At 58.4% G+C, this 27,539-nt stretch overlaps 1 protein-coding gene across 1 annotated transcript; it reads right to left on the bottom strand.

Annotated features, from left to right (window-relative positions):
* Positions 1–847: 847 nt before the first annotated feature.
* On the bottom strand, positions 848–27,539 carry KCNK3 (potassium two pore domain channel subfamily K member 3). The gene is made up of 2 exons (XM_021547464.4): positions 27,148–27,539; positions 848–3,973 (listed from the first exon to the last, which is right to left on the bottom strand). The coding sequence occupies exons 1-2, from the start codon at positions 27,428–27,430 to the stop codon at positions 3,108–3,110; spliced, it is 1,149 nt and encodes a 382-aa protein (XP_021403139.2). The 5' UTR covers positions 27,431–27,539; the 3' UTR covers positions 848–3,107.

Genomic DNA, 27,539 nt, shown 5'->3' with positions numbered 1-27,539 from the left:
AGAAGATTCAGATCCTCCTTTCCCAACCCTCACAGGAAGATCTGGAGGTGATGCCAAGATCCAACAGGATCGGGACCCTCCTTTCCCAGATCCCGAGGGAAGAACCCCAAATTCCAGGGGATTGGGACCCTCCTTCCCAGATCATGATGGAAGAACCCCAAATTCCAGAAGATGGGGACCCTCCTTTCCCACATCCCGAGGGAAGAACCCCAAATTCCAGGGGATTGGGATCCTCCTCTCCCAGATCCCGAGGGAAGAACCCCAAACTCCAGGGGATCGGGACCCTCCTTTCCCAGATCCCGATGGAATTCCTGGAGGCAAATCTGAGATCCCAGGGGATCGGGACCCTCCTTTCCCAGATCCCGATGGAATTCCTGGGTACAAATCTGAGATCCCAGGGGATCGGGACCCTCCCCTCCCAGATCCCGATGGAATTCCTGGAGGCAAAGCCAAGACCCCAGAAGATCGGGACCCTCCCCTCCCAGATCCTGATGGAATTCCTGGGTACATATCCAAGGTCCCAGAAGATCGGGACCCTCCCTTCCCAGATGAGATGGAATTCCTGGGTACAAATCCGAGATCCCAGAAGATCAGGATCCTCCTTCCCAGATCCTGATGGAATTCCTGGGTACAAATCCAAGGTCCCAGAAGATCGGGATCCTCCTTTCCCAGATCCCGATGGAATTCCTGGGTACAAATCCGAGACCCCAGGGGATCGGGACCCTCCCCTCCCAGATCCCGATGGAATTCCTGGGTACAAATCCAAGGTCCCAGGGGATCAGGACCCTCCCCTCCCAGCCCCTGTCCCTCCCCACATCCCTTGGGAAGATCCCGGACAATCCCGAGCTTCCAGCAATCCTTTATTTCTCTCTCCAGGAGCTGAGCCCTTCCCGGCAGGACCCGGGCGCCCCGGGATGAGGAAGATGCAGAAATTCCTCCCTGGAATCACCAGGAAGCGCCCCCGGGCCTCGTCTCTGACGGATGTTTCTGGAATTCCACGGAATCTCACGCACGTGCAGCGGAAGGATCAGAAATCCATGGATTTGCCCGCTCTGGAAAGGTGACAGAACATCCCCAAAGTCCCCACTGCCACCTCCAGGACGATCCCCCCGTGTCCCACCCGTGTCCCACCCGTGTCCCACCCGTGTCCCACCCGTGTCCCACCCGTGTCCCCTGGAGGGGCTTTGGGTGCTGGCGGGGGGAAAATCCCATCCTGGAAGGGCGGGAATGGGAAAAGAGGGAAAAAGAGGGAAAATTTCCTTCCCTGCTGGGGTGGCGGTGACAGAGGTGACCCCCGGGTTATCCCAGGGAATTCCGGGAGTATCCCGGGACTGAGGGTGGTGGTGGGAAGGGGTGTGGAGGAAAGGATGGAGAAGTGTTGTCATATCCCAGATTTCCCCCAAGCGCCATGCCCGGAGTCCCGGTGAGGATGGGAACGGGGATCCCGGGGGATAATTGTCCCCAAAATTCCTCCCTGAGGGAAAAATCCCATCCCCAGAGTCCCAGTGAGGATGGAGATGGGGATCCAAGGGGAAAATATCCCGAAAAAAAACTCCCTGAGGGGAATAATTCCATCCCTGGAGCCTTGGGGAGGATGGAGATGGGGATCCCATGGGAAAATATCCCAGATTTTCCCCAAAATAACTTCTCAGGAGGCACAATTCCATCCCTGGAGCCTTGGGGAGGATGGAGACGGGGATCCCACGGGGAAATATCCCAGATTTTCCCCAAAATAACTTCCCAGGATGAGCAATTCCATTCCTGGAGCCTTGGGGAGGATGGAGACAGGGATCCCATGGGGAAATATCCCAGATTTTCCCTGAAGTGCCTTCCCAGGAGGAACAATTCCATCCCTGGAGCTTTGGGGAGGATGGAGACGGGGATCCCAGGGGGAAATATCCCAGATTTTCCCCAAAATAACTTCTCAGGAGGCACAATTCCATCCCTGGAGCCTTGGGGAGGATGGAGACGGGGATCCCATGGGAAAATATCCCAGATTTTCCCCAAAATAACTTCTCAGGAGGAACAACTCTGTCCCCAGAGCTTTGGAGAGAACGGAAATGGGGATCCCAAGGGAAAATATCCCGGATTACCCCCAAAAAACCACTCTGAGGGGAATAATTCCATCCCTGGAGCCTTGGGGAGGATGGAGACGGGGATCCCAGGGGGAAATATCCCAGATTTTCCCTGAAGTGCCTTCCCAGGAGGAACAATTCCATTCCTGGAGCCTTGGGGAGGATGGAGACGGGGATCCCATGGGAAAATATCCCAGATTTTCCTCAAAATAACTTCTCAGAATGAGCAATTCCATCCCTGGAGCCTTGGGGAGGATGGAGACAGGGATCCCAGGGGGAAATATCCCAGATTTTTCCCCAAAATAACTTCCCAGGATGAACAATTCCATTCCTGGAGCCTTGGGGAGGATGGAGACGGGGATCCCACGGGAAAATATCCCAGATTTTCCCTGAAGTGCCTTCCCAGGAGGAACAATTCCATCCCTGGAGCTTTGGGGAGGATGGAGACGGGGATCCCAGGGGACAATATCCCAGATTTTCCCCAAAATAACTTCCCAGGAGGAACAATTCCATTCCTGGAGCCTCGGGGAGGATGGAGACGGGGATCCCAGGGGACAATATCCCAAACTGCCCCCAGACCTCCTTCCCGAGGGGAACGACGCCATCCCCAGGCCCTCGGCGCGGAAATCCCGTGGGATCAGCGATTCCCGCTGACCCGCGAGGACCCCCGGCTCCCCGAATTTGGGTTAAAAGAGCCCCAGAGGCGGGTGTGGAGCAGCCTGCGTGACTCCCGGCCGCTCCTGCCGTGGAAAAGCTCCGGCTAAGCCCCTCTTAGCCTGAATTCCGCGCTTCCCGGGGAATTCCCGAGGCTGCGGAGCGTGGCGAGGCCAGGGCCGGCTGCCGAGGCTCTGCCGCTCTCCCGAGCTTCACATTTTCAAGGAGTGGGTTTCGGGGTGGGTTTTTTTTTTTTGTGTGTGTGTGTGAAATTAAAATCCGAGAGGTTTTAAATTAAAATCCATTCCGCAGCCCAGCGGCGCGGCCTCGCTGCGGCGTCGTTCCCGAGGCCGGAGCGGGGCCGGGGGGCTCGGGGGGCTACACGGAGCTGCGGCGCTTGGCCAGGGCCGGGAACGCGGCCAGGCTCTGGAGGCCGGTGGACACGGAGCTGACGGCGGAGCGCCGGGAGCGGCAGAAGCAGCGGTGCTCCGGCGTCTCGGGGCAGCGGGCGGGCGAGGAGCGGCTGCGCTCCACGCCCGCGTCCGAGCTGGACGAATCCCTGGGAATGATCATGGGGATGGAATACTGCAGCTTCTCGCGGCTCTTGTACCACAGGCACGAGCACACCGACTGGAAGTGCAGCACCTCGGCGTACACGTTCCTGAAGCCGCTCTCGGCCGGGGCCGCCGCGGCCGCCTCGGGCACGGCGGCGGGGGCGCACCGAGCGCCCCGGCCGAGCAGCGCCCGCTGCTCGGCGTCGCGCCGCTCGTCCTCGGCGTTCATGGTCATGAAGCGCAGCACCACGAGGTTGAGGAAGGCGCCGATGACCGTCAGCCCCGCGAGGATGTAGACGAAGCTGAAGGCCACGTACTGCGGCTGGGTCTGCAGCGCCTGGTCCTTCTGCAGCGCCACGTAGTCGCCGAAGCCGATGGTGGTCAGCGTGATGAAGCAGTAGTAGTAGGCCTGGAAGAAGCTCCAGTTCTCGTAGTGCGAGAAGGCGGCGGCGCCGATGCAGAGCGTGCTGACGCAGGAGAAGAAGCCGATGGTCACCATGTTGGCCATGGACACCTCCGGCCGCCGCATGCCCAGGCGCTTCTTGAGGCGGCGCAGCAGCGAGCGCACCAGCGTGTTGATGCGCTCGCCCAGGCTCTGGAACATCACCAGGGTCAGGGGGATGCCCAGCAGCGCGTAGAGCATGCAGAAAACCTTCCCGCCGTCCGTGCTGGGCGCTGCGTGCCCGTAGCCTGCGGGGCAGAGGGGCACGGGCTGGGGTCCGCCATCCCGCGGGATTCCCGCAGGGAATCGGGAGCGGGGAGCACGGGACGGCTCCGGGGTGCCCAAGGGGGTTGGGGGGCTCGGGAGCCCATCCCGTTCCGAGCTCAACGCATCCCGGAGCGCTCCAGCCTGGGCCTGGGCACTGCCGGGGGTTCTCTGGGAATCCCAGCCCAGCCGGGAATTCCTGCCCAAGGTCCCAAAATCCCAAGCTGCCCTTTCCCACTGGGAATTCCATTCCCTGGCTCCTGCCCCTCCAGCCCTTCCCCAAATTCCAGCTCTCCTTTCCCCCTGGAAAAGGCTCCAAGGATTCCCTGGATCCTTCCCCGATCCAGCTGCACATTCCCAGCTCTCCCAGCCTGGCATTGGATCCATCCCCACCCCGATTCCTCTCCGAGAAGGAGTTTTAGGAGTGAGGGGCTTCACTTGGGCTCTCAGGACTCCAGGAAGGGTCTCCCTTCGCTTTTCCATCCCCGAATTCCATAAAAATCCCTCTGGGCGGATTCTGAGCGTCCTTGATCCCGGGATCACGGGGTGGTTTGGGTGGGAAGGGACCTCAGATCCCATCCCGTTCCAACCCTGACCACTCCCACCGCCCCGGGCTGCTCCAAGCTCCCTCCAGCCTTTCCCCGGACACTCCCAGGGCTCCAGGGGCAGCCACAGCTCCTTGGGAGCGCTGGGCCGACCTTTGGGTGGGGGCACCTTCCCCATCCCTGGGTTTGGGAAAACTCCCAAGATTCCCATCCCAGGCTCGCCGCAGACGGGGAAATTCGGGATTCTGGTGGTGTGTCCCTGTCACCCCCGTCCCCTGCCCCGGTGCCCCGTTCCTGCCCAACCCCGCCCGGCAGCAGCTGCGCTCCCGTAATCCGCTGCCGCCGCCCGGGGATTTGGGATAAATCCCAATCCGCGCCCGCGGATGGATCCCGGGATGCCGCGGGCGGGGCCAGCGCTGCCCTGGATGGGGAGGCAGGAGCTGCTCCCGCTTCCTGTCCCTGTCCCTGTTCCTTTTCCTTTTCTCCTTTTCTCCTTTTTTCCTTTTTTCCTTTTCCTTTTTTCCTTTTTTCCTTTTTTCCTTTTTTCCTTTTTTTCCTTTTTTCCTTTTTTCCTTTTTTCCTTTTCCTTTTCCTTTTCCTTTTCCTTTTCCTTTTCCTTTTCCTTTTCCTTTTCCTTTTCCTTTTCCTTTTCCTTTTCCTTTTCCTTTTCCTTTTCCATCCCTTTCCCTCTCCCTTTCCAATCCCTCTTCCTTCTCCTTTTCTTTCTTACTTTCCCATTCTCTTCTTTCTCTGTTTTTCCTTTTCCATAATTTCCTCCCTTTCTTCCTTTTTCTCCTTTTTCTTTCCCTTTCCCTCTTTTCCCTTTATCTTTCCATATCATTTTTCTTTCCCTTCCTCTTCTTCCTCTTCTTCCTCTTCTTCCTTTTATCCTTTTACTTCTCCCTTTCCTTTTCCTTTTCCAATCCCTTCCTGATCACTTTTCCTTCTTTTTCTTACGTTCCCTTTCCTTCTCTTTTCTACTTTCCCCTCCTCTTCCTTTCTTTCTCATTTTCCTTCTTTTTCCTTCTTTCCCTCCTTTTCTTCCTTTCCCTTTTCCTCCTTCCCTTAATATTTTTCTTTCCCTTTCTCTTTTTTATTTCCCTTTCTCTTTTTTTCTTTCCCTTCCTCTTCTTCCTTCTCTTCCTCTTCTTTCTTTTTTCCTTTTAATTTTTCCTTTTCCTTTCCTTTTCCAATTCCTTTCCAATCACTTTTCCGTTCCTTCTCGTTCTTAGTTTCTTTTTCTTTCTCACTTTCCCATTTTCCTCATTTTCGTTTTTTTAAAACATTTTTCCCCTTCTACTTCTTTTTCTTATCTTCCCTTTCCTTCTTTTTCCTATTTTCCCTTCCTCTTTCTTTCTCATTTTCCTCCTTTCCCTTCTTTCCCTCCTTTTCTTCCTTTCTCTTTTAATACTTTCTGTTTTCCTGTTTTGTTGTTTTTTTTACTTTTCCTCCTTTTCCTTTCCTTTTCTTATTTTCCTTTCTCTTTTCCATTCCCTTTCCCAGGAAAACCAGGAGTGGGAAGGAAAGCTCTGAACTCGGAGCATTCCTGGGCCCTTTTTCCAAGGCCGATCCCAGCCGTGATCCCAGAGCCGTCCCCAGATCCTCCGGGAAGGCCGGGAGGAGCTCATCCTGTCCGGAATCCCAATTCCGAGTCCCCAGTCCCAATCCCGTGTTCCTAATCCCAATCCTGAGTCCCTAATCCCAGTCCCGAGTCCCTAATCCCAATCCAGAGTCCTTAATCCCAATACCAAGTCCCTAATCCTTATCCCATATTCCTAATCCCAGTCCTGAGTCCCTAATCCTGATCCCAAATCCCTAATCCTGGACCTGTGCCCCTAATCCAAATCCCATTTCCCTAATCTTGATCCCAAATCCCTAATCCCAATCCCGTGTCCCTAATCCCAATCCCAAATCCCTAATCCTGATCCTGAGTCCATAATCCTAATCCCGGGTATGTGATACCAATCCCATGTCCCTAATCCCGATCCTGACTCCATAATCCCGATCCCGAGTCCCTAATCCCAATCCTGACTCCATAATCCCGATCCCGAGTCCCTAATCCCAATCCTGACTCCATAATCCCGATCCCGAGTCCCTAATCCCGATCCAGACTCCATAATCCCGATCCCGAGTCCCTAATCCCAATCCTGACTCCACAATCCCGATCCTGTATCCCTGATCCCGATCCTGCTGCCCTCGGGGGAAAGCCGGGATCGCGGGATCTCCTGCAAGGAGAGGGGACGGGATCCGAGCCGTGGGATCCTCCCTGCCGGGGAGACGGACATGGAATCATTGGAGAGGGAATCCGTGGGGAGAGATTCCATGGGCGGGAATGGAGAGGGAATCCATGGAGAGGGAATCAAGGCAGAGAGGATTCATGGGAAGGAATCCATGGAGAGAGAATCCATGGAGTGGGAATTCATCAAGAGGGAATCCATGGACAGGGAATCCATGGAGAAGGAATCGATGGAGAGGGAATCGATGGAGAGGGAATCGATGGAGAGGAATCCATGGGAGGGAATTGATGGGAGGGAAGAGATGGAGAGGGAATTCATGTGGAGGGATCTATGGAGAGGGAATCCATGGGAGGAAATCCATGGAGAGGGAATGGAGAGGGAATCCATGGGAGGGAATCCATGGGAGGGAATCCATGGAGAGGGAATGGAGAGGGAATCCATGGGAGGGAATCCATCAAGAGAGAATTCATGGGAGGGAATCCATGGGAGGGAATTCATCAAGAGGGAATCCATGGACAGGGAATCCATGGAGAGGGATCCATGAAGAGGGAATCCATGGGAGGGAATCCATGGGAGGGAATCCATGGAGAGGGAATCCATGGAGAGGGAATCCATGGGAGGGAATGGAGAGGGAATCCATGGGAGGGAATCCATGGGAGGGAATCCATGGAGAGGGAATGGAGAGGGAATCCATGGGAGGGAATGGAGAGGGAATCCATGGGAGGGAATCCATGGGAGGGAATCCATGGAGAGGGAATGGAGAGGGAATCCATGGGAGGGAATGGAGAGGGAATCCATGGGAGGGAATCCATGGGAGGGAATCCATGGAGAGGGAATGGAGAGGGAATCCATGGGAGGGAATGGAGAGGGAATCCATGGGAGGGAATCCATGGGAGGGAATCCATGGAGAGGGAATGGAGAGGGAATCCATGGGAGGGAATCCATGGAGAGGGAATGGAGAGGGAATCCATGGGAGGGAATCCATGGGAGGGAATCCATGGGAGGGAATCCATGGGAGGGAATCCATGGAGAGGGAATCCATGGACAGGGAATCCATGGAGAGGGAATCCATGGACAGGGAATCCATGGAGAGGGAATCCATGGGAGGGAATCCATGGAGAGGGAATCCATGGAGAGGGAATCCATGGAGAGGGAATCCATGGAGAGGGAATGGAGAGGGAATCCATGGGAGGGAATCCATGGAGAGGGAATCCATGGAGAGGGAATCCATGGAGAGGGAATCCATGGAGAGGGAATCCATGGACAGGGAATCCATGGAGAGGGAATCCATGGAGAGGGAATCCATGGGAGGGAATGGAGAGGGAATCCATGGAGAGGGAATCCATGGAGAGGGAATCAAGGGAGAGGGATCCATGGAGAGGGAATGGAGAGGGAATCCATGGGAGGGAATCCATGGGAGGGAATCCATGGGAGGGAATCCATGGGAGGGATCCATGAAGAGGGAATCCATGGGAGGGATCCATGAAGAGGGAATCCATGGGAGGGAATCCATGGGAGGGAATCCATGGAATGGAACCCATGGAGAGGGAATCCATGGAGAGGGAATGGAGAGGGAATCCATGGAGAGGGAGTCCGTGGAGAGGGAATCATGGGGGAGCGAGCAACACCTGAGAGTGGCACCTGAGACCCTGTCTGGAGAGCAAGGCCTGAGCATCACCAAAAATGATCATCAGAGCAGCACCTGGGAAACAGCTGGACAACACCTGGGAAACACCTGGGAATCACCTGGGGAGCACCTGGGGAGCACCTGGGAATCACCTGGGAAACACCTGAGAAACACCTGGGAATCACCTGGGAATCACCTGAGAAACACCTGGGAATCACCTGAGAAACACCTGGGAAACACCTGGGAATCACCTGGGAATCACCTGGGACACATCTGTGAAATACCTTGGGAACACCTGGGCAACACCTGGACAACACCTGGGACACATATCTGAAATACCTGGGAAACACCTGAGAAACACCTGGGACACATCTGTGAAATACCTGGGAAACACCTGGGAAACACCTGGAAATCACCTGAGAAACACCTGGGACACATCTGTGAAATACCTGGGGAACACCTGGGCAACACCTGGGAGTATCACCTGAGCATCACTGGAACATCACCTGAGAGAGAGCATCACTGGAGAGCATCCCCTGAGATGTCACCTGAGCATCACCAGTGCATCACCTGAGCACGCATCACCTGAGAGCATCCCCTGAACTTCACCTGGGGCCACCACATCAGAGTGTCACCGGAAAACATCACCTGAGCATCACCTGAGCATCACCAGAACTTCACCTGAGCATCACCAGAACATCACCAGAACATCACCTGAGCATCACCTGAGCATCACCAGAACTTCACCTGAGCATCACCAGAACATCACCTGAGCATCACCTGAGCATCACCAGAGCATCACCTGAGCATCACCAGAACATCACCTGAGCATCACCTGAGCATCACCAGAACTTCACCTGAGCATCACCTGAGCGTCACCAGAACTTCACCTGAGCATCACCTGAGCATCACCTGAGCATCACCAGAACTTCACCTGAGCATCACTGGAACATCACCTGAGCAGCACCTGAGTATCATCTGATCCACCCCTGCTCTGTGTGTCCCTTCCTACCCCTCGTGTCCCTCTCTCCCTGTCCCTCGTGTCCCTCTCTCCCTCGTGTCCCTCGTGTCCCTCTCCCTGTGTCCCTCGTGTCCCTCGTGTCCCTCTCTCCCTGTGTCCCTCGTGTCCCTCTCCCTGTGTCCCTCGTGTCCCTCTCCCTGTCCCTCGTGTCCCTCGTGTCCCTCGTGTCCCTCGTGTCCCTCTCCCTGTCCCTCGTGTCCCTCTCCCTGTGTCCCTCGTGTCCCTCTCCCTGTCCCTCGTGTCCCTCTCTCCCTGTGTCCCTCGTGTCCCTCTCTCCCTGTGTCCCTCGTGTCCCTCTCCCTGTCCCTCGTGTCCCTCTCCCTGTCCCTCGTGTCCCTCTCCCTGTCCCTCGTGTCCCTCTCCCTGTGTCCCTCGTGTCCCTCTCCCTGTCCCTCGTGTCCCTCTCCCTGTGTCCCTCGTGTCCCTCTCCCTGTCCCTCGTGTCCCTCTCTCCCTGTGTCCCTCGTGTCCCTCGTGTCCCTCGTGTCCCTCTCCCTGTCCCTCGTGTCCCTCTCTCCCTGTGTCCCTCGTGTCCCTCGTGTCCCTCTCTCCCTGTGTCCCTCGTGTCCCTCGTGTCCCTCGTGTCCCTCTCCCTGTCCCTCGTGTCCCTCTCCCTGTCCCTCGTGTCCCTCGTGTCCCTCTCCCTGTCCCTCGTGTCCCTCTCTCCCTGTCCCTCGTGTCCCTCTCTCCCTGTGTCCCTCGTGTCCCTCTCCTTGTCCCTCGTGTCCCTCGTGTCCCTCTCCCTGTCCCTCGTGTCCCTCGTGTCCCTCGTGTCCCTCTCTCCCTGTCCCTCGTGTCCCTCTCCCTGTCCCTCGTGTCCCTCGTGTCCCTCGTGTCCCTCGTGTCCCTCGTGTCCCTCTCTCCCTGTCCCTCGTGTCCCTCTCTCCCTGTCCCTCGTGTCCCTCTCCCTGTGTCCCTCGTGTCCCTCGTATCCCTCTCTCCCTCGTGTCCCTCTCCCTGTCCCTCGTGTCCCTCTCCCTGTCCCTCGTGTCCCTCTCTCCCTGTCCCTCGTGTCCCTCTCCCTGTGTCCCTCGTGTCCCTCTCTCCCTGCTCCTCCTGCTCCATCCACTCCCACATCCCGAGCCCTCACCCCGCCCTTCACCATCCCCTTCCCAGCAATTCCCAAATCTCCCCGTTCCGGCTCTTTGGGATGGATTTTGGGACGGAGCCTCCGCCGTGCCCACGGTGCCTTTCCAAAAACCTCCCTGAGCATCCTCCTGCTTTCCCTGCCTTTTCCTGCCTTTTTCTCCTGCCTTTCCCTGCCTTTTCCTGCCTTTTTCTCCTGCCCTTCCCTGCCTTTTCCTGCATTTTTCTCCTGCCTTTTCCTGCCTTTTTCTCCTGCCTTTTCCTGCCTTTTTCTCCTGCCTTTTCCTACTTTTTTCCCCTGCCTTTTCCTGCCTTTTTTCCCTTCCTTTTCCTGCCTTTTCCTCCTGCCTTTTCCTGCCTTTTCCCCTGCCCTTTCCTGCCCTTTTCCCCTGCCCTTTCCTGTCTTTTTTCCCTGCCTTTTCCTGCCTTTTTCTCCTGCCTTTCCCTGCCTTTTTCTCCTGCCTTTTCCTGCCTTTTCCTGTCTTTTTTCCCTTCCTTTTCCTGCCTTTTCCTCCTGCCTTTTCCTGCCTTTTCCTCCTGCCTTTTCCTGCCTTTTTCCCCTGCCTTTTCCTGCCTTTTCCCCCTGCCTTTTCCTGCCTTTTCCCCCTTCCCTTTCCTGCCTTTTCCCCCTTCCCTTTCCTGCCTTTTCCTGCCCTCTCCAGCCCTCTCCAGCCTCGCCGTCCCTCCGCGGCCTCCCGGCGCTATTTTTAGCGCTCTTTCCCGAGGGAAGGGGGTTGATGAGCTCTCCAAGCGCCGGGCAATCCCCCGATCCCCCCCCGTTCCCGGTTTTAGCAGGATCTGCCTGAGCTCCGGCACGTCTGAGGCTGGGGGGAAGGTCGGGAGTGGCAGAGGAGGGAAAAACGCCGGGAATTCGGCCCAGGGCTGACCCCCAAACCCCTCTGGGAGCCGCGGGAATTGTGCGGGAGAGGAGCCGGGATCCCCTGTGCACGTCCCAGCCGGGAATAAACCCGGGAATCCCCCCGGCTCCTTTCCCACCTCCTGCTCCCCAGTCCCTGCCGGGGGTGTCCCGGGGTGTCCCGGGCAGTGCTGGAGCCGGGACGGCGCTCCGGGATGGACCGGGATGAGCCGGGATGGGCCGGGAGCAGCCGGGATGGGCCGGGATGGGCCGGGATGGACCAGGAGGAGCCGGGAGAGCTCTCCGGGATGGGCCGGGAGCAGCCGGGATGGATCGGGAGCAGCCGGGATGGGCCGGGAGGAGCCGGGATGGCGCTCCGGGATGGACCGGGAGCAGCCGGGATGGGCCGCGATGAGCCGGGATGGGACGGGAGCAGCCGGAGATGGGCCGGGATGGACCGGGATGAGCCGGGAGAGCTCTCCGGGATGAGCCGGGAGCAGCCGGGATGGGCCGGGAGCAGCCGGGATGGACCGGGAGCAGCCGGGATGGGCCGGGAGGAGCCGGGAGAGCGCTCCGGGATGGACCGGGAGCAGCCGGGATGGGCCGGGAGCAGCCGGGATGGGCCGGGAGCAGCCGGGATGGGCCGGGAGCAGCCGGGATGGCGCTCCGGGATGGATCGGGAGCAGCCGGGATGGACCGGGAGCAGCCGGGATGGCGCTCCGGGATGGACCGGGATGGGCCGGGAGCAGCCGGGATGGGCCGGGAGGAGCCGGGATGGCGCTCCGGGATGGACCGGGAGCAGCCGGGATGAGCCGGGAGAGCGCTCCGGGATGGGCCGGGAGCAGCCGGGATGGACCGGGAGCAGCCGGGATGGCGCTCCGGGAGCAGCCGGGATGGACCGGGAGCAGCCGGGATGGCGCTCCGGGAGCAGCCGGGATGGATCGGGAGCAGCCGGGATGGACCGGGAGCAGCCGGGATGGGCCGGGAGCAGCCGGGATGGGCCGGGAGCAGCCGGGATGGCGCTCCGGGAGCAGGGATCGCGTCCCCGGGGAGGGAGGATGACACGTCCCGCAGGAACGCGGCCGATCCTGCCCTTTTTAGGGCCGGAGGAGCGCGGCTGGAGCCGGGCCGGAGCAGGTGCAGGGCTGGCCCCGGGCCGGGAGCCGATGGACGGACGGACGGATGGATGGCCGGGATTAGCGGGACAGCTGCGGGAGCGGGACGGGAAGGACGGGCTGGGAACAGCCGGGCACGGGCGGCCGGAGGGCGGGCAGGGCCGGGAGGGGTCTCCGGGAATGGGGCTGGAAGGCTGGGAAGGGGAGGGGGCCTCCAGGAGGGGCAGGGAGTGGGGCAGGGAGTGCGGCAGGGGATTTAGGGAATGGGGCAGGGGGATTTAGGGAATGGGGCAGGGGATTCAGGGAATGGGGCAGGGGATTCAGGGAATGGGGCAGGGGATTCAGGGAATGGGGCAGAGGATTTAGGGAATGGGGCAGGGGATTTAGGGAATGGGGTAAGGGGATTTAGGGAATGGGGCAGGGGATTCAGGGAATGGGGCAGGGGATTCAGGGAATGGGGCAGGGGATTCAGGGAATGGGGTAAGGGGATTCAGGGAATGGGGCAGGGGATTCAGGGAATGGGGCAGAGGATTTAGGGAATGGGGCAGGGGATTTAGGGAATGGGGTAAGGGGATTTAGGGAATGGGGTAAGGGGATTTAGGGAATGAGGCAGGGGATTTAGGGAATGGGGCAGGGGATTTAGGGAATGGGGCAGGGGATTCAGGGAATGGGGCAGGGGATTCAGGGAATGGGGCAGGGGATTCAGGGAATGGGGCAGGGGGATTTAGGGAATGGGGTAAGGGGATTTAGGGAATGGGGCAGGGGATTCAGGGAATGGGGCAGGGGATTTAGGGAATGGGGCAGGGGATTCAGGGAATGGGGCAGGAGGTGGGGCAGGGGGATTTAGGGAATGGGGCAGGGGATTCAGGGAATGGGGCAGAGGATTTAGGGAATGGGGTAAGGGGGATTTAGGGAATGGGGCAGGGGATTTAGGGAATGGGGCAGAGGATTTAGGGAATGGGGCAGGGGATTCAGGGAATGGGGTAAGGGGATTTAGGGAATGGGGCAGGGGATTTAGGGAATGGGGCAGGGGATTCAGGGAATGGGGTAAGGGGATTTAGGGAATGGGGCAGGGGATTCAGGGAATGGGGCAGAGGATTTAGGGAATGGGGCAGGGGATTCAGGGAATGGGGCAGGAGGTGGGGCAGGGGGATTCAGGGAATGGGGCAGAGGATTTAGGGAATGGGGCAGGGGATTCAGGGAATGGGGCAGGGGATTTAGGGAATGGGGCAGGGGATTCAGGGAATGGGGCAGGAGGTGGGGCAGGGGGATTTAGGGAATGGGGCAGGGGATTCAGGGAATGGGGCAGAGGATTTAGGGAATGGGGTAAGGGGGATTTAGGGAATGGGGCAGGGGATTTAGGGAATGGGGCAGGGAATTCAGGGAATGGGGCAGGGGGATTTAGGGAATGGGGCAGAGGATTTAGGGAATGGGGTAAGGGGGATTTAGGGAATGGGGCAGGGGATTTAGGGAATGGGGCAGGGAATTCAGGGAATGGGGCAGGGGGATTTAGGGAATGGGGCAGAGGATTTAGGGAATGGGGCAGGGGATTCAGGGAATGGGGTAAGGGGATTTAGGGAATGGGGCAGGGGATTCAGGGAATGGGGTAAGGGGATTTAGGGAATGGGGCAGGGGATTCAGGGAATGGGGCAGGGGATTCAGGGAATGGGGTAAGGGGATTTAGGGAATGGGGCAGGGGATTCAGGGAATGGGGCAGGGGATTCAGGGAATGGGGTAAGGGGATTTAGGGAATGAGGCTGGGGGATTTAAGGAATGGGGCAGGAGTTGGGGCTCCCAGTAAGGATCAGCATCCTGCTCCCACTATGGATCATGGTCCCACTGTTCCCAGTGCGGATCCCGCTGTTCCCAGTGAGAATCACACTGTTCCCAGTGAGGATCCTGCCGTTCCCAGTACGGATCCCGCTGTTCCCAGTACGGATCCCGTTATTCCCAGTGCGGATCCCGTTATTCCCAGTGCGGATCCCGTTATTCCCAGTGCTGGGACCGATCCCGGCCATCCCAGCTGTCCCAGGCCGGGGGAGGGGACACAGCTGTCCCCCCCGGTGACCCCGCGTGCCGGGGAGAGCAAACAAAGCCCGGGGACGGCGGCTGGGAACGGCAGCAGGTGCTGGTGGCCGCGGAATTCCAGCCTGTCCCGGAAAACACGGCATGGGGACACGGGGACACGGCCGGGGGACATGGACACGGGACATGGACACGGGACATGGACAGGGGACATGGACACGGGACATGGAGAGGGGGACATGGACAGGGGGACATGGACAGGGGACATGGACACGGGACATGGACACGGGACATGGACACGGGACATGGACACGGGACATGGACACGGGACATGGACAGGGGGACATGGACAGGGGGATGTGGACAGGGGGACATGGACAGGGGACATGGACAGGGGGACATGGACACGGGACATGGACAGGGGACATGGACACGGGACATGGAGAGGGGACATGGACAGGGGACATGGACACGGGACATGGACACGGGACATGGACAGGGGGACATGGACAGGGAACATGGACACGGGACATGGACAGGGGACATGGACAGGGGGATGTGGACAGGGGGACATGGACAGGGGACATGGACAGGGGGACATGGACACGGGACATGGACAGGGGGACATGGACAGGAGGACATGGACAGGGGACACCTGGGTCCTGCAGGGCCACCAAAATCCCTGGATGGGGCTGGGGACACCTCCTCTATCCAGAGCAGAGGGATGGGATCTGGGATGGGCTGAACTGGGAATGAAGAACTGGAGGAACCCCTGGGACTCCCAAAATCCCAACTGCCCGTGTGCCACTGTTCCTTGTATCCATCATCCATCCATCCATCCATCCATCCATCCATCCATCCATCCATCATCCATCCATCCATCATCCATCCATCCATCCATCATCCATCCATCCATCATCCATCCATCATCTATCCATCCATCCATCCATCCATCCATCCATCATCCATCCATCCATCATCCATCCATCCATCCATCCATCCATCCATCCATCCATCCATCTATCATCCATCCATCATCCATTCATCCATCATCCACCCATCATCCATCCATTCATCCATCCATCCATCCATCCATCATCCATCCATCATCCATCCATCCATCCATCCATCATCCATCCATCCATCCATCCATCCATCCATCATCCATCCATCCATCCATCATCCATCCATCCATCCATCCATCATCCATCCATCCGTCTATCATCCATCCATCCATTCATCCATCCATCATCCATCCATCATCCATCCATCCATCCATCATCCATCATCCATCATCCATCCATCCATCATCCATCATCCATCCATCCATCATCCATCATCCATCCATTCCATGGAGGATGTTCTGGAACACTCCGTGAGCCCCCCATGGCATCCCAAGGCTCGGGGACCCCCGGGACTCCCCATTCCCGGGATTTGGGGCAGGGGGATTTGGAAGTGGGGCCGGTCCCTGAGCTCCCCCCTTTATCCCCACGTCCCCCAAACTCCTGCCTCATTCCCAAAGGGACTCGGATCCACAGCGGGATCCCCCTCTGGAATTTTTGGGGTGTGGGGGGTGCCTGATTCCCCTCCCCCAGCGCCTCCCGCGGCCGGGGGGGTCGGGATGGAGTCATGGAAAATCCCGGCGCCGGCCAAGCTCCGTGTTTGTGCCAAAACTGGCAATTTTTCCCTGGATTCTGGGGCCCCGCCAGGCCCCATTCCCGCCCCCCCGTGCCTGTCCCTGGAAAAGGGGGGCCCGCAGCGGGAAGGGGGGTCCGGAGCTCAGGGATGATGGGACACCCCGGGAATGGCGCCCCGAGGGGGCGGCTCGGGGAGGGGGCAGCGGGTCCAGCGGGAATAAAAATGCCTCCAGGGTTTCGGGATGGATTTGGGGGTGGATTTTGGGATGGATTCGTGTCCCAAAATGGGCAGGGATGGGTGTCTGGGTCCTTCCCGGGAAAAGGATCCTGGTCCAGGCAGGGAATTCCCGGCTGGAGCGGCCAGGGGGTCCCTGAGCCCCCCTGAAGGGAGAGAGAGACCCCGGCAGGATTCCAGAGGCTCCCTGGGGTGGGGATCCAGGGGGGATTTGGGATGGGGATGTGGGATGGGGATCCAGGATGGGGATTTGGGATGAGGATTTGGGATGGGGATTTGGGGTGGGGATTTGGAACGGGGATGGGGGATGGGGATGTGGGGTGGGGAATATGGGACTGGGATGGGGATTTGGGATGGGGATCCGGGATGGGGATTTGGGATGGGGGTTTGGGATGGGGGTTTGGGATGGGGGTTTGGGATGGGGGTTTGGGGTGGGGATTTGGGATGGGGATTTGGGATGGGGATTTGGGATGGGGATTTGGGATGGGGGTTTGGGATGGGGGTTTTGGATGGGGATGTGGGGTGGGGATGTGGGGTGGGGATTTGGGATGGGGATTATGGGATGAGGAATGTGGGATGAGGATCTGGCATGGAGATATGTGGTGGGGATATAGGATGGGGATTGGGATGGAGATGATGGGATGGAGATGATGGGATGGGAATGTGGGATGGGAATGTGGGATGGGGATGATGAGATGGGAATGTGGGATGGGGATGATGGGATGGCGGGTGGGGCTGGGGGTGTGGGATGGGAATACAGGACCGGAATGGGGAATGGATCCAGTCCCTTTCCCCCGGGAGCCGCTGATTCCATCCATCCATCCCGGAAATCCCATTCCAGGCTCTTGGACCCACCCCGACCCCCCAGCCCTGGTGCTTGGGAAAATCCGGGAAAAGCTCCCAAACCTCCAGAACTCTGGGATGGCTTTCCCTGGCCCTGACCCCCCTGGACCGTGGATCCCATTCCTCACTCCCGGTCGGGATTTGCTGGGATTTTGGGAGGAATCAGCTGGGAAAGGCCAGGAGCGGGAATTAGCGGGAATTCATTAATGGTGTCGCTCCTGGGTGGAAAAAAGCTGGGAATTTATGGCCTGGGCCGGAGAGGGGGATGGGAGAGGGAGGATCCAGAGGGGTCCTGATCCTGATCCCAGTTCTGATCCCAATACCGATCCCAGTCCTGATCCTGATTCCAAACCTGATCCCGATCCCAATCCTGATCCCAATACCAATCCTGATCCTGATCCCAATCCTGATCCCAATACCAATCCTGATCCTGATCCCAAACCTGATCCTGATACCAATCCCGATCCCAATACCAACCCTAATCCTGATCCCAATACCAATCCTGATCCTGATCCCAAACCTGATCCTGATCCCGATCCCAATCCTGATCCCAATACCAATCCTGATCCTGATACCAATCTCAATCCCAATACCAACCCTAATCCTGATCGTGATCCCAATCCTGATCCTGATCCCAGTTCTGATCCCCATACCGATCCCAAACCTGATCCTGATCCCAATCCTGATCCTAAAACCAATCCCAAACCTGATCCTGATCCCAGTTTTGATCCCGATCCCAAACCTGATCCTGATCCCAATCCTAATCCTGATCCCAATCCTGATCCCCATACCGATCCCAATCCCAAACCTGATCCTGATCTGAATCCTGATCTGACCCTGACCTGACTGTGATCCCAAACCTGATCCCAATACCAATCCTGATCCTGATCCTGATCACAAATCTGATCCTGATCCCAATACCAATCCCAAACCTGATCCTGATCCCAATCCTGATCCTGATCCCAATCCTGATCCCAATACCAATCCTGATCCTGATCCTGATCCCAAACCTGATCCTGATCCCAATCCTGATCCCAGTCCCAAACCTGATCCTGATCTGAATCCTGATCCTGATCCCAATCCTGATCCTGATCCCAAACCTAATCCTGATCCCGATCCCGATCCCGATCCCGATCCCGATCCTGATCCCGATCCCAATCCTGATCCTGATCCCAATCCTGATCCCGATCCTGATCCCCATACCGATCCCAGTCCCAGTCCCAATCCCGATCCCTGTGCTGAATCCCATGGGAACAACCACCAGGCCTCCCCACCCGGGTTTTTCCGGAGCCTCCTTGGGAAGACATTCCCTGGAAAAGGCTCCGGATCCAACCCGGGCTGGGATTGTCACCCTAAATCCCCATCCCAGCGGGAAGCGGCTCCGATCCCAGTGGGAATTCTCCACGTCCTCATCCAGCCCCTTCCCGCTCATTCCCGGCAGGAAAAGCCCTGGATGGATCCAGAGGATCCAGGAGGGACATCCAGGAATCCCAAAGTGGAAAAGGAAAAGGCAGCTGGGGAAGGGAGGGAAGCCATCCCGATTTTCCAGCAATTCCTGGGAATAGGATGCTCCAAAAACCCCCGGGATGGGCTTTTTCCAGGAAAACCAGGGAGGAATTCCAGGAATATTCCGCCTTCCTCCATCTTAATTCCAGTTCCTGTGGATGGTTTGGGAGGTGCCAGCACGGATTTCCATGGAAATGGATTTTTTGTGGAATGGGATCAGGAATGGGCAGAGGGATTGGGAGGAATTCCAGCCCTGGAATTGTGGCCACAGATTTCCATAGAAAAGGTTTTTTTTTGTGGAATGGGATCAGGAATGGGCAGATGGATTGGGAGGAATTCCAGTTCCATGGAAAAGGTTTTTTTTGTGGAATGGGAGCAGGAATGGGCAGAGGGATTGGGAGGAATTCCAGTTCCATGGAAAAGGTTTTTTTTGTGGAATGGGATCAGGAATGGGCAGAGGGATTGGGAGGAATTCCAGCCCTGGAATTGTGGCCACGGATTTCCATGGAAATGGGTTTTTTGTGGAATGGGAGCTGGAATGTCCCGATGGAGGGGTTGGAGGGAGCTCCTCATCCCAGAGATTCCCAACCATTCCCGGGGTTTTCCCCGCCCAAATCCCGGGAATTCGGCGCCATTCCCGCCGCAGGAGGTGACAGCGCTGTCCCCAAACCCCAGGGGAAGGACCGAGGGTGGCGCGGGTGGGGACAGAGGGACAGACGGACAGGGGGACAGAGGGACAGAGGGACAGAGGGACAGATGGACAGAGGGACAGAGGGACAGAGGACAGAGGGACAGAGGACAGAGGGACAGAGGGACACGGGGACAGAGGGACAGGGGGACAGAGGGACAGAGGGACAGAGGGACAGAGGGACAGGGGGACAGAGGGACAGAGGGACAGAGGGACAGATGGACAGAGGGACAGAGGGACAGATGGACAGAGGGACAGAGGGACAGAGGGACAGAGGGGACAGAGGGACAGAGGGACAGAGGGACAGGGGGACAGATGGACAGGGGGACAGGGGGGACAGAGGGACAGAGGGACAGAGGGACAGAGGGACAGAGGGACAGATGGACAGAGGGACAGAGGGGACAGAAGGGACAGAGGGACAGAGGGACAGAGGGACAGAGGGACAGATGGACAGGGGGACAGAGGGACAGAGGGACAGGGGGACAGAGGGACAGAGGGACAGAGGGACAGAGGGACAGAGGGACAGAGGGACAGGGGGACAGGGGGACAGATGGACAGGGAGGGACAGAGGGACAGATGGACAGAGGGACAGAGGGACAGAGGGACAGATGGACAGAGGGACAGAGGGACAGAGGGACAGAGGGACAGAGGGACAGAGGGACAGATGGACAGAGGGACAGAGGGACAGAGGGACAGGGGGACAGAGGGACAGGGGGACAGAGGGACAGAGGGACAGAGGGACAGAGGGACAGAGGGACAGGGGGACAGAGGGACAGGGGGACAGGGGGACAGAGGGACAGAGGGACAGACGGACAGGGGGACAGAGGGACAGAGGGACAGGGGGACAGACGGACAGACGGACAGACGGACAGAGGGACTGCTGTGACACCGCGGTGGCCTTGGCCACCTGCTCCCGCCGCGCCGCGGGGTGGGGCGGGTCGGCACTTCTGGCATCGGGAATTTTGGGATCGGGAATTTTGGGATCGGGATTTTTGGGATCGGCACTTCTGGGATCGGCACTTCTGGGATCGGGAATTTTGGGATCGGGATTTTTGAGATTCTGGCTTTTGGGATCAGGATTTTTTGGGATTGGCAGTTTTGGGATCGGCCCTTTTGCGATCGGGATTTTTGGGACTGGAATTTTTGGGATAGGGATTTTAGGGATCGCGACTTCTGGGATCGGCACTTTTGGGATTGGCACTTTTGGGATCAGCATTTTTGGGATCAGGACTTCTGGGATCAGGATTTTTGGGACCAGGATTTTTGGGATTGGCACTTTTGAGATTGTGAATTTTAAGATCGGCACTTTTGGGATCAGGATTTCTGGGATCGGGATTTTTGGGATCAAGATTTTTGAGATTTTTATTTTTGGGATCGGGATTTTAGGGATTGCGACTTCTGGCATCGGCACTTTTGGGATTGGCAATTTTGGGATGGGGATTTCGGGGATCGTGATTTTTGGGATCAAGATTTTTGAGATTCTGATTTTTCGGATCGGGATTTTAGGGATTGGGATTTTTTGGGATCGGCACTTTTAGGATCAGGATTTCTGGGATTGGGATTTTTGGGATCAGCACTTTTGGGATCGGGACTTCTGGGATTGGGATTTTTGGGATTGTGATTTTTGGGATCGGCACTTCTGGGACTGGGACTTCTGGGATCAGGATTTTTGGGATTGAGATTTTTGAGATTTTGATTTTTGGGATCAGCACTTTTGGGATCTGGGTTTTTGGGATCGGGATTTCTGGGATCAGGATTTTTGGGATCGAGATTTTTGAGATTCTGGTTTTTGCGTTTGGGATTTTAGGGATCGGGGCTTTTTGGGATCGGCACTTTTGGGATTGGGATTTTTGGGATCAGGATTTTTGAGATTGTGATTTTTGGGATTGGCACTTTTGGGATTGTGATTTTTGGGAGTCATCCAGAGCCAGCGCAGCCCGCCCTGGCTCGGGATGGGGACAGAGGGGACATCCCAGCCTCTGGAATTGCGGGATGGGGACAGAGGGGACATCCCAGCCTCTGGAATTGCGGGATGGGGACAGAGGGGACATCCCAGCCTCTGGAATTTCACGGGAGCAGCGCTGGGAGCTGCTCCTCTCCTGGTTTTTTTCATGGATAAAAGAAAAAAAAAAAACCCAAATGGATTCAAACTTTTCCCAGCGGGATCTGCAATCCCAGATTTTCCTGCCCCTATCCCAGCGGGATCGGTAATCCCAGATTTTCCCCACTGGGATCACCCCCACCTCAGGAGCCGCTTCCCGATCCCAGTTTGGCTCTTCCCTGCCCCACCGAGAGCTGGGTGCTGAATTCCTGGAAAAATCCCTTTTTTCCTGCCCTGGAGAATCCAGTTCCATGGGAATAATGGGATTTTCTCCCCCTTTTCCCCGGATTTGGAGGGGCCTCCTCTCATTCCAGCCTCATCCCTGTGTTGCTGCCATATCCAGCCACCCCAATCATGGGATTTTGGGATCTTCGCGCACATCCGGGTGTCCCAGCCCCTTCCCCACGTTCCCAAAATTCCAGGAAAACCGGGCTGGATACAGGGAAAGGCATCTGGGGCCATTCCCTCCGCAATTCCCACATTTGGGATATTGGGAATCCTCGACCCGATCCCAAAGCGGCTCCCACTCGGAGCCCAGCTCCAGGATTTAAGGTTGGGAGCGCCGGGAGCAGCTGGAATTTTTGGGATGCGATGTTTGGGTTGGGATCAGCCCCGCTCCAGCATTCCCAGCTCCCAGCAGCGGGATCGGGAATTCCGGGATCGGGAATCCTGGGAGAGGCAGAACAGGATCCGTGCCCGAGGCCATGGTTCCCAGTGGATCCGTGTCCCTTCCCGGCATTCCAGGATCCTTGGGATGGGCTGGATCCCGCTGGATCCTGCTGGAGATTCCCAGATCCCCCCTCCCATCCAACACCGGAGGCTCGGCCACAATTCCAGAGCTTTTCCAGCTGCTCCCGGCAGTTGGGAGAGGATGGGGCTGGGATAATGGGAATGGTAAATACCGGGATAACAGGAATAATGGGAATGGCAAACACCGGGATAACGGGAATAATGGGAATGGCGAACACTGGGAAAATGGGAATGGCAAACACTGGGACAATGGGAATAACGGGAATGGCAAACACCGGGATAATGGAAGTAATGGGAATGGTAAACACCAGGAAAATGGGGATGATGGGAATGGCAAACATTGGGTTCATGGGATAATGGGAATGGTAAACACTGGGATAACGGGAATAATAAACACCCGGATTATGGGAATACTAAGCACTGGGATAATGGGAATAGCAAATACCAGGATAATGGGATAATAGGAATGGCAAACACCGGGATAACGGGAACAATAAACACCCTGACACCGGAACAACGGGAATGGCAGACACCAGGATAATGGGAATAACGGGAATGACAAACACCGGGATAACGGGAATGACAAGCACCGGGATAACAGCCCTGGGAAACACAAACACCGGGATAAACAAACTCCCTGACACCAGGATAACGGGAATAACGAACATTGGGAAAACAGCCCCGGGATAATGGGAAAAACAAACACCAGGAACAACAAACACCCGGATAACAGCTCCGGGAAAAACGAACACCCTGACACCGGGATAATGGGAGTGCTGGGAAAGCAGCCCTGGGAATAATGGGGGTGGGAATGACAAACTCTGGGATAACAAATCTGGAAATGACAAACACCGGGATAATGGGAATAATAAACACTGGGAAAAAACCCGGGGATAACAAACACCGGGATAACAGCCCTGGGAATGACAAACACCGGGATGAAAGCCCGGGAATGGCAGCCTGACTCTGGGATAATGGGAATAATGAACGTTGGGAAAACAGCCCTGGGAATAACGAACACCCTGAGGGCGGGAATGACAAACACCGGGATAAAAGCTCTGGGAATAAGAAATGCCCTGGAATATCCCTGAGACTGGGATAATGGGAATAATGAACGCTGGGAAAAACAGCCCTGGGAATAACGAACACCCTGAGGGCGGGAATGACAAACACCGGGATAAAAGCTCTGGAATAATGAACACCCTGACACAACACCGGGATAACGGGAATGGCAAACAGTGGGATAACAGCTCCGGGAATGACGAACACCAGGATAAAAGCCCTGGAGTAATGAAAACCAGGATTAAAGCTCCGGGAATGACAATCACCGGGATAACAGCACTGGGAATGACAGACACCAGGATTAAAGTTCCAGGAATAAGAAACACCAGGATAACAGCACTGGGAATAGCGAACACCGGGATAAAAGTTCTGGGAATAACGAACACCAGGAAAAAAGCCCCTGGAATAAGAAACACCGGGATAAATCTCCCAGGAATAACAAACACTGGGATAGGAATACTGGGAATAACAAACACCGGGATAAAAGCTCCGGGAATAATAAAGCCCCAGGAATAAAACCCCCGGGAATTACAAACACCAGGATAAAAGCTCCGGGAATAACGAACACCGGGATAAAACCCCTGGGAATAACGAGCACCCCGAGCCCGGTGTTTCCTCTCCGGGAACTCTTTTCCATCCCCGCACCGGGATTTAGGGTCTGGGAAATATCCCAAAATCCACATCCCGAATCTGGGAACCCACGAGCGCCCCAACACCCGGATCCGAGCCCTGGGAACAAACAGGCGCCCCAGGATCCCTGTCCCAATCCTGGGAATCCACAGGAAACCCAAAATCATCCGTGTGACAGCCCCGGGCACCCAGGGACACCCCAAAATCCGTGTGACAGCCCCGGGAACATCCCAAAATCCATGTGACAGCCCCGGGAACATCCCAAAATACGTGTGACAGCACCAGGAATACCCCAAAATCCGTGTGACAGCCCCGGGGACTCAGGGACACCCCAAAATCTGTCCCAAACCTGGTGTCCCCCATCCCATTTTCCCATTTTCCCATTATCCCATTTTCCCATTATCCCACCCCGTCTCGGTGGGACCCACCGGAATGGTGGCCAGGACCCAGTGTCACCCACTGTCCCCTCACTGTCCCCTCTCTGTCCCCTCTCTGTCCCCTCTCTGTCCCCTCACTGTCCCCTCACTGTCCCTCAATGTCCCCTCACTGTCCCCTCACTGTCCCCTCGCTGTCCCTCTCTGTCCCTCTCTGTCCCTCTCTGTCCCCTCACTGTCCCTTCACTGTACCCTCACTGTCCCCTCCCTGTCCCCTCTCTGTCCCCTCACTGTCCCCTCCCTGTCCCCTCTCTGTCCCCTCACTGTCCCCTCTCTGTCCCCTCTCTGTCCCTCTCTGTCCCCTCGTTGTCCCCTCGCTGTCCCCTCAGTGTCCCCTCTCTGTCCCCTCACTGTCCTCTCGCTGTCCCCTCACTGTCCCCTCACTGTCCCCTCTCTGTCCCCTCACTGTCCCCTCTCTGTCCCTCACTGTCCCCTCCCTGTCCCCTCTCTGTCCCTCACTGTCCCCTCCCTGTCCCCTCTCTGTCCCTCACTGTCCCCTCACTGTCCCCTCCCTGTCCCCTCTCTGTCCCTCAGTGTCCCCACCCCTCAGGCCCTTCCTGGGGGTCACTTGGGGACCAGGGGACACTGGGTGACCCCGGGCACCCCTGGAGGGCACCCAAAGGCCGGAGCGGTGACAATGGGGTTGACAGGGGGGTGACAATGGGGGTGACAGAGGGGTGATAATGGGGGTGACAATGGGGTTGACAGGGGGGTGACAATGGGGGTGACAGAGGGGTGATAATGGGGGTGACAATGGGGTTGACAGGGGGGTGACAATGGGGGTGACAGAGGGGTGATAATGGGGGTGACAATGGGGGTGACAGGGGGGTGACAATGGGGGTGACAATGGGGGTGACAGGGGGGAGGTCTCAAAGAGGCCACCCCCAGTGACACTTCTCAGGGTGGGGGTCAGGGCTGGGGACATCCCTGAGCATGGGGGACAGCGGTGACACCCCCTGGGAGAGCCTGGCGGGGTGGGGACATGGCCCTGTCCCCTCCCCGGGGCCGGGGGTCCCACGTCCCTGTCCCCGAGGGGCTGGGGACCCTCCCGGGACCCTCCCGGGACCCTCCCGGGACACGTCCGTGTCCCCTCCCCGGGCTGGGGGTCCCACAGGGGGTCCGGGCCAGCAGAGCCACCGGCGGGGGGTGACAGCGGCTTGGGGACACATCCCAGGGCCGGGAGGATTCCCCGGTCCCGGGGGTCGCACGGGGATTTCCCGGTGGGATTGCGGGATCCGGGATTTGAGGGGGGCCTTGGCCGGGGAATTGCCCCGAAAACACCGGGATGGGAGAGAGGGGGATAGCCCCGATCCCGAGGGATGGGAGAAACGGGAATCCGGGCAGGGGGATCTCCCGGATCCTAAGGGATGGGAGTGAGGAGGGTCCTGGCAGGGGGATCTCCCGGATCCCAAGGGATGGGAGTGAGGAGGGTCCTGGCAGGGGGATCTCCCGGATCCCAAGGGATGGGAAAGCAGTGGGTCCTGGCAGGGGGATCTCCCGGTCCCACCAGGATGGGAGTGAGGAGGGTCCTGGCAGGGGGATCTCCCGGTCCCACCAGGATGGGAGAGCGGAAGGTCCTGGCAGGGGGATCTCCCGGTCCCACCGGGATGGGAGTGAGGAGGGTCCTGGCAGGGGGATCGCCCCGGTCCCAAGGGATGGGAGTGAGGAGGGTCCTGGCAGGGGGATCGCCCCGATCCCAAGGGATGGGAGAGCGGAGGGTCCTGGCAGGGGGATCGCCCCGATCCCAAGGGATGGGAAAGCAGAGGGTCCTGGCAGGGGGATCTCCCGGATCCCAAGGGATGGGAGTGAGGAGGGTCCTGGCAGGGGGATCTCCCGGTCCCAAGGGATGGGAGTGAGGAGGGTCCTGGCAGGGGGATCTCCCGGATCCCAAGGGATGGGAAAGCAGTGGGTCCTGGCAGGGGGATCTCCCGGTCCCACCAGGATGGGAGAGTGGAAGGTCCTGGCAGGGGGATCACCCCGATCCCAAGGGATGGGAGTGAGGAGGGTCCTGGCAGGGGGATCACCCCGATCCCAAGGGATGGGGGAGCAGAGGGTCCTGGCAGGGGGATCTCCCGGTCCCACCGGGATGGGAGTGAGGAGGGTCCTGGCAGGGGGATCGCCCCGATCCCAAGGGATGGGAGAGCAGAGGGTCCTGGCAGGGGGATCGCCCCGATCCCAAGGGATGGGAGAGCAGAGGGTCCTGGCAGGGGGATCTCCCGGTCCCACCGGGATGGGAGAGCGGAGGGTCCTGGCAGGGGGATCTCCCGGTCCCACCGGGATGGGAGAGCGGAAGGTCCTGGCAGGGGGATCACCCCGATCCCAAGGGATGGGAGTGAGGAGGGTCCTGGCAGGGGGATCACCCCGATCCCAAGGGATGGGGGAGCAGAGGGTCCTGGCAGGGGGATCTCCCGGTCCCACCGGGATGGGAGAGCGGAGGGTCCTGGCAGGGGGATCACCCCGATCCCAAGGGATGGGAGTGAGGAGGGTCCTGGCAGGGGGATCGCCCCGATCCCAAGGGATGGGAGAGCGGAGGGTCCTGGCAGGGGGATCTCCCGGTCCCACGGGACGGGCGGCGGCGGCGGCGGCGGGGGGGGGGTCTCCGGGCGGCGAAAGCACCGAGCTCCCGATTTCCCCCCGCTCCCTCGGGGACAGGCGGGGCTTTCCCGGAGCTTCCCGTGCGGATCCCCCGATCCCAGCGGCAAAAAGCCGAGGCGGGATCCGCCCGCGGGGAGCCGGGCGGGGCGGGGGGCGCAGCCGGTACCTATGGTGGTGATGACGGTGATGGCGAAGTAGAAGGAGCCGGCGAATTTCCACTGCACGCCGGCCTTGTGCGGCTTGAGCTTGAGCACGACCCGCTCGAGCTCGCCGTAGCTCTCGGCGCTCAGGTTGTACTTTCTCTTGAGCTCGTCGCTCTTGGCCTCCAGCCGCCGCCTCTCCGCCGTCTCCGCCTCGGACTCGAGCGCGTCGAAGACGGCGGCGCCCACCAGCAGGTAGGTGAAGGTGCAGACGATCAGCGCCAGCGTCCGCACGTTCTGCCGCTTCATGGTGCGGCGGCGGCGGCCGCGGGGCGCGGCGGGGCCGGCTGGGGCATGGCGGCAGCGCCCGGGCACGGCGGGCGGCCGGGGAGGCGGCCCGGAGCGGCGGCGGAGGAGG

The sequence above is a fragment of the Lonchura striata genome, chromosome 3 (genome assembly GCF_050655825.1).
Source record: "Lonchura striata isolate lonStrDom1 chromosome 3, ASM5065582v1, whole genome shotgun sequence".
Classification (NCBI taxonomy): Eukaryota; Metazoa; Chordata; class Aves; order Passeriformes; family Estrildidae; genus Lonchura; species Lonchura striata.
The sequence above is the reverse complement of the archived record's forward strand: the minus strand, read 5'-3'. Positions and strand labels throughout refer to the sequence as shown.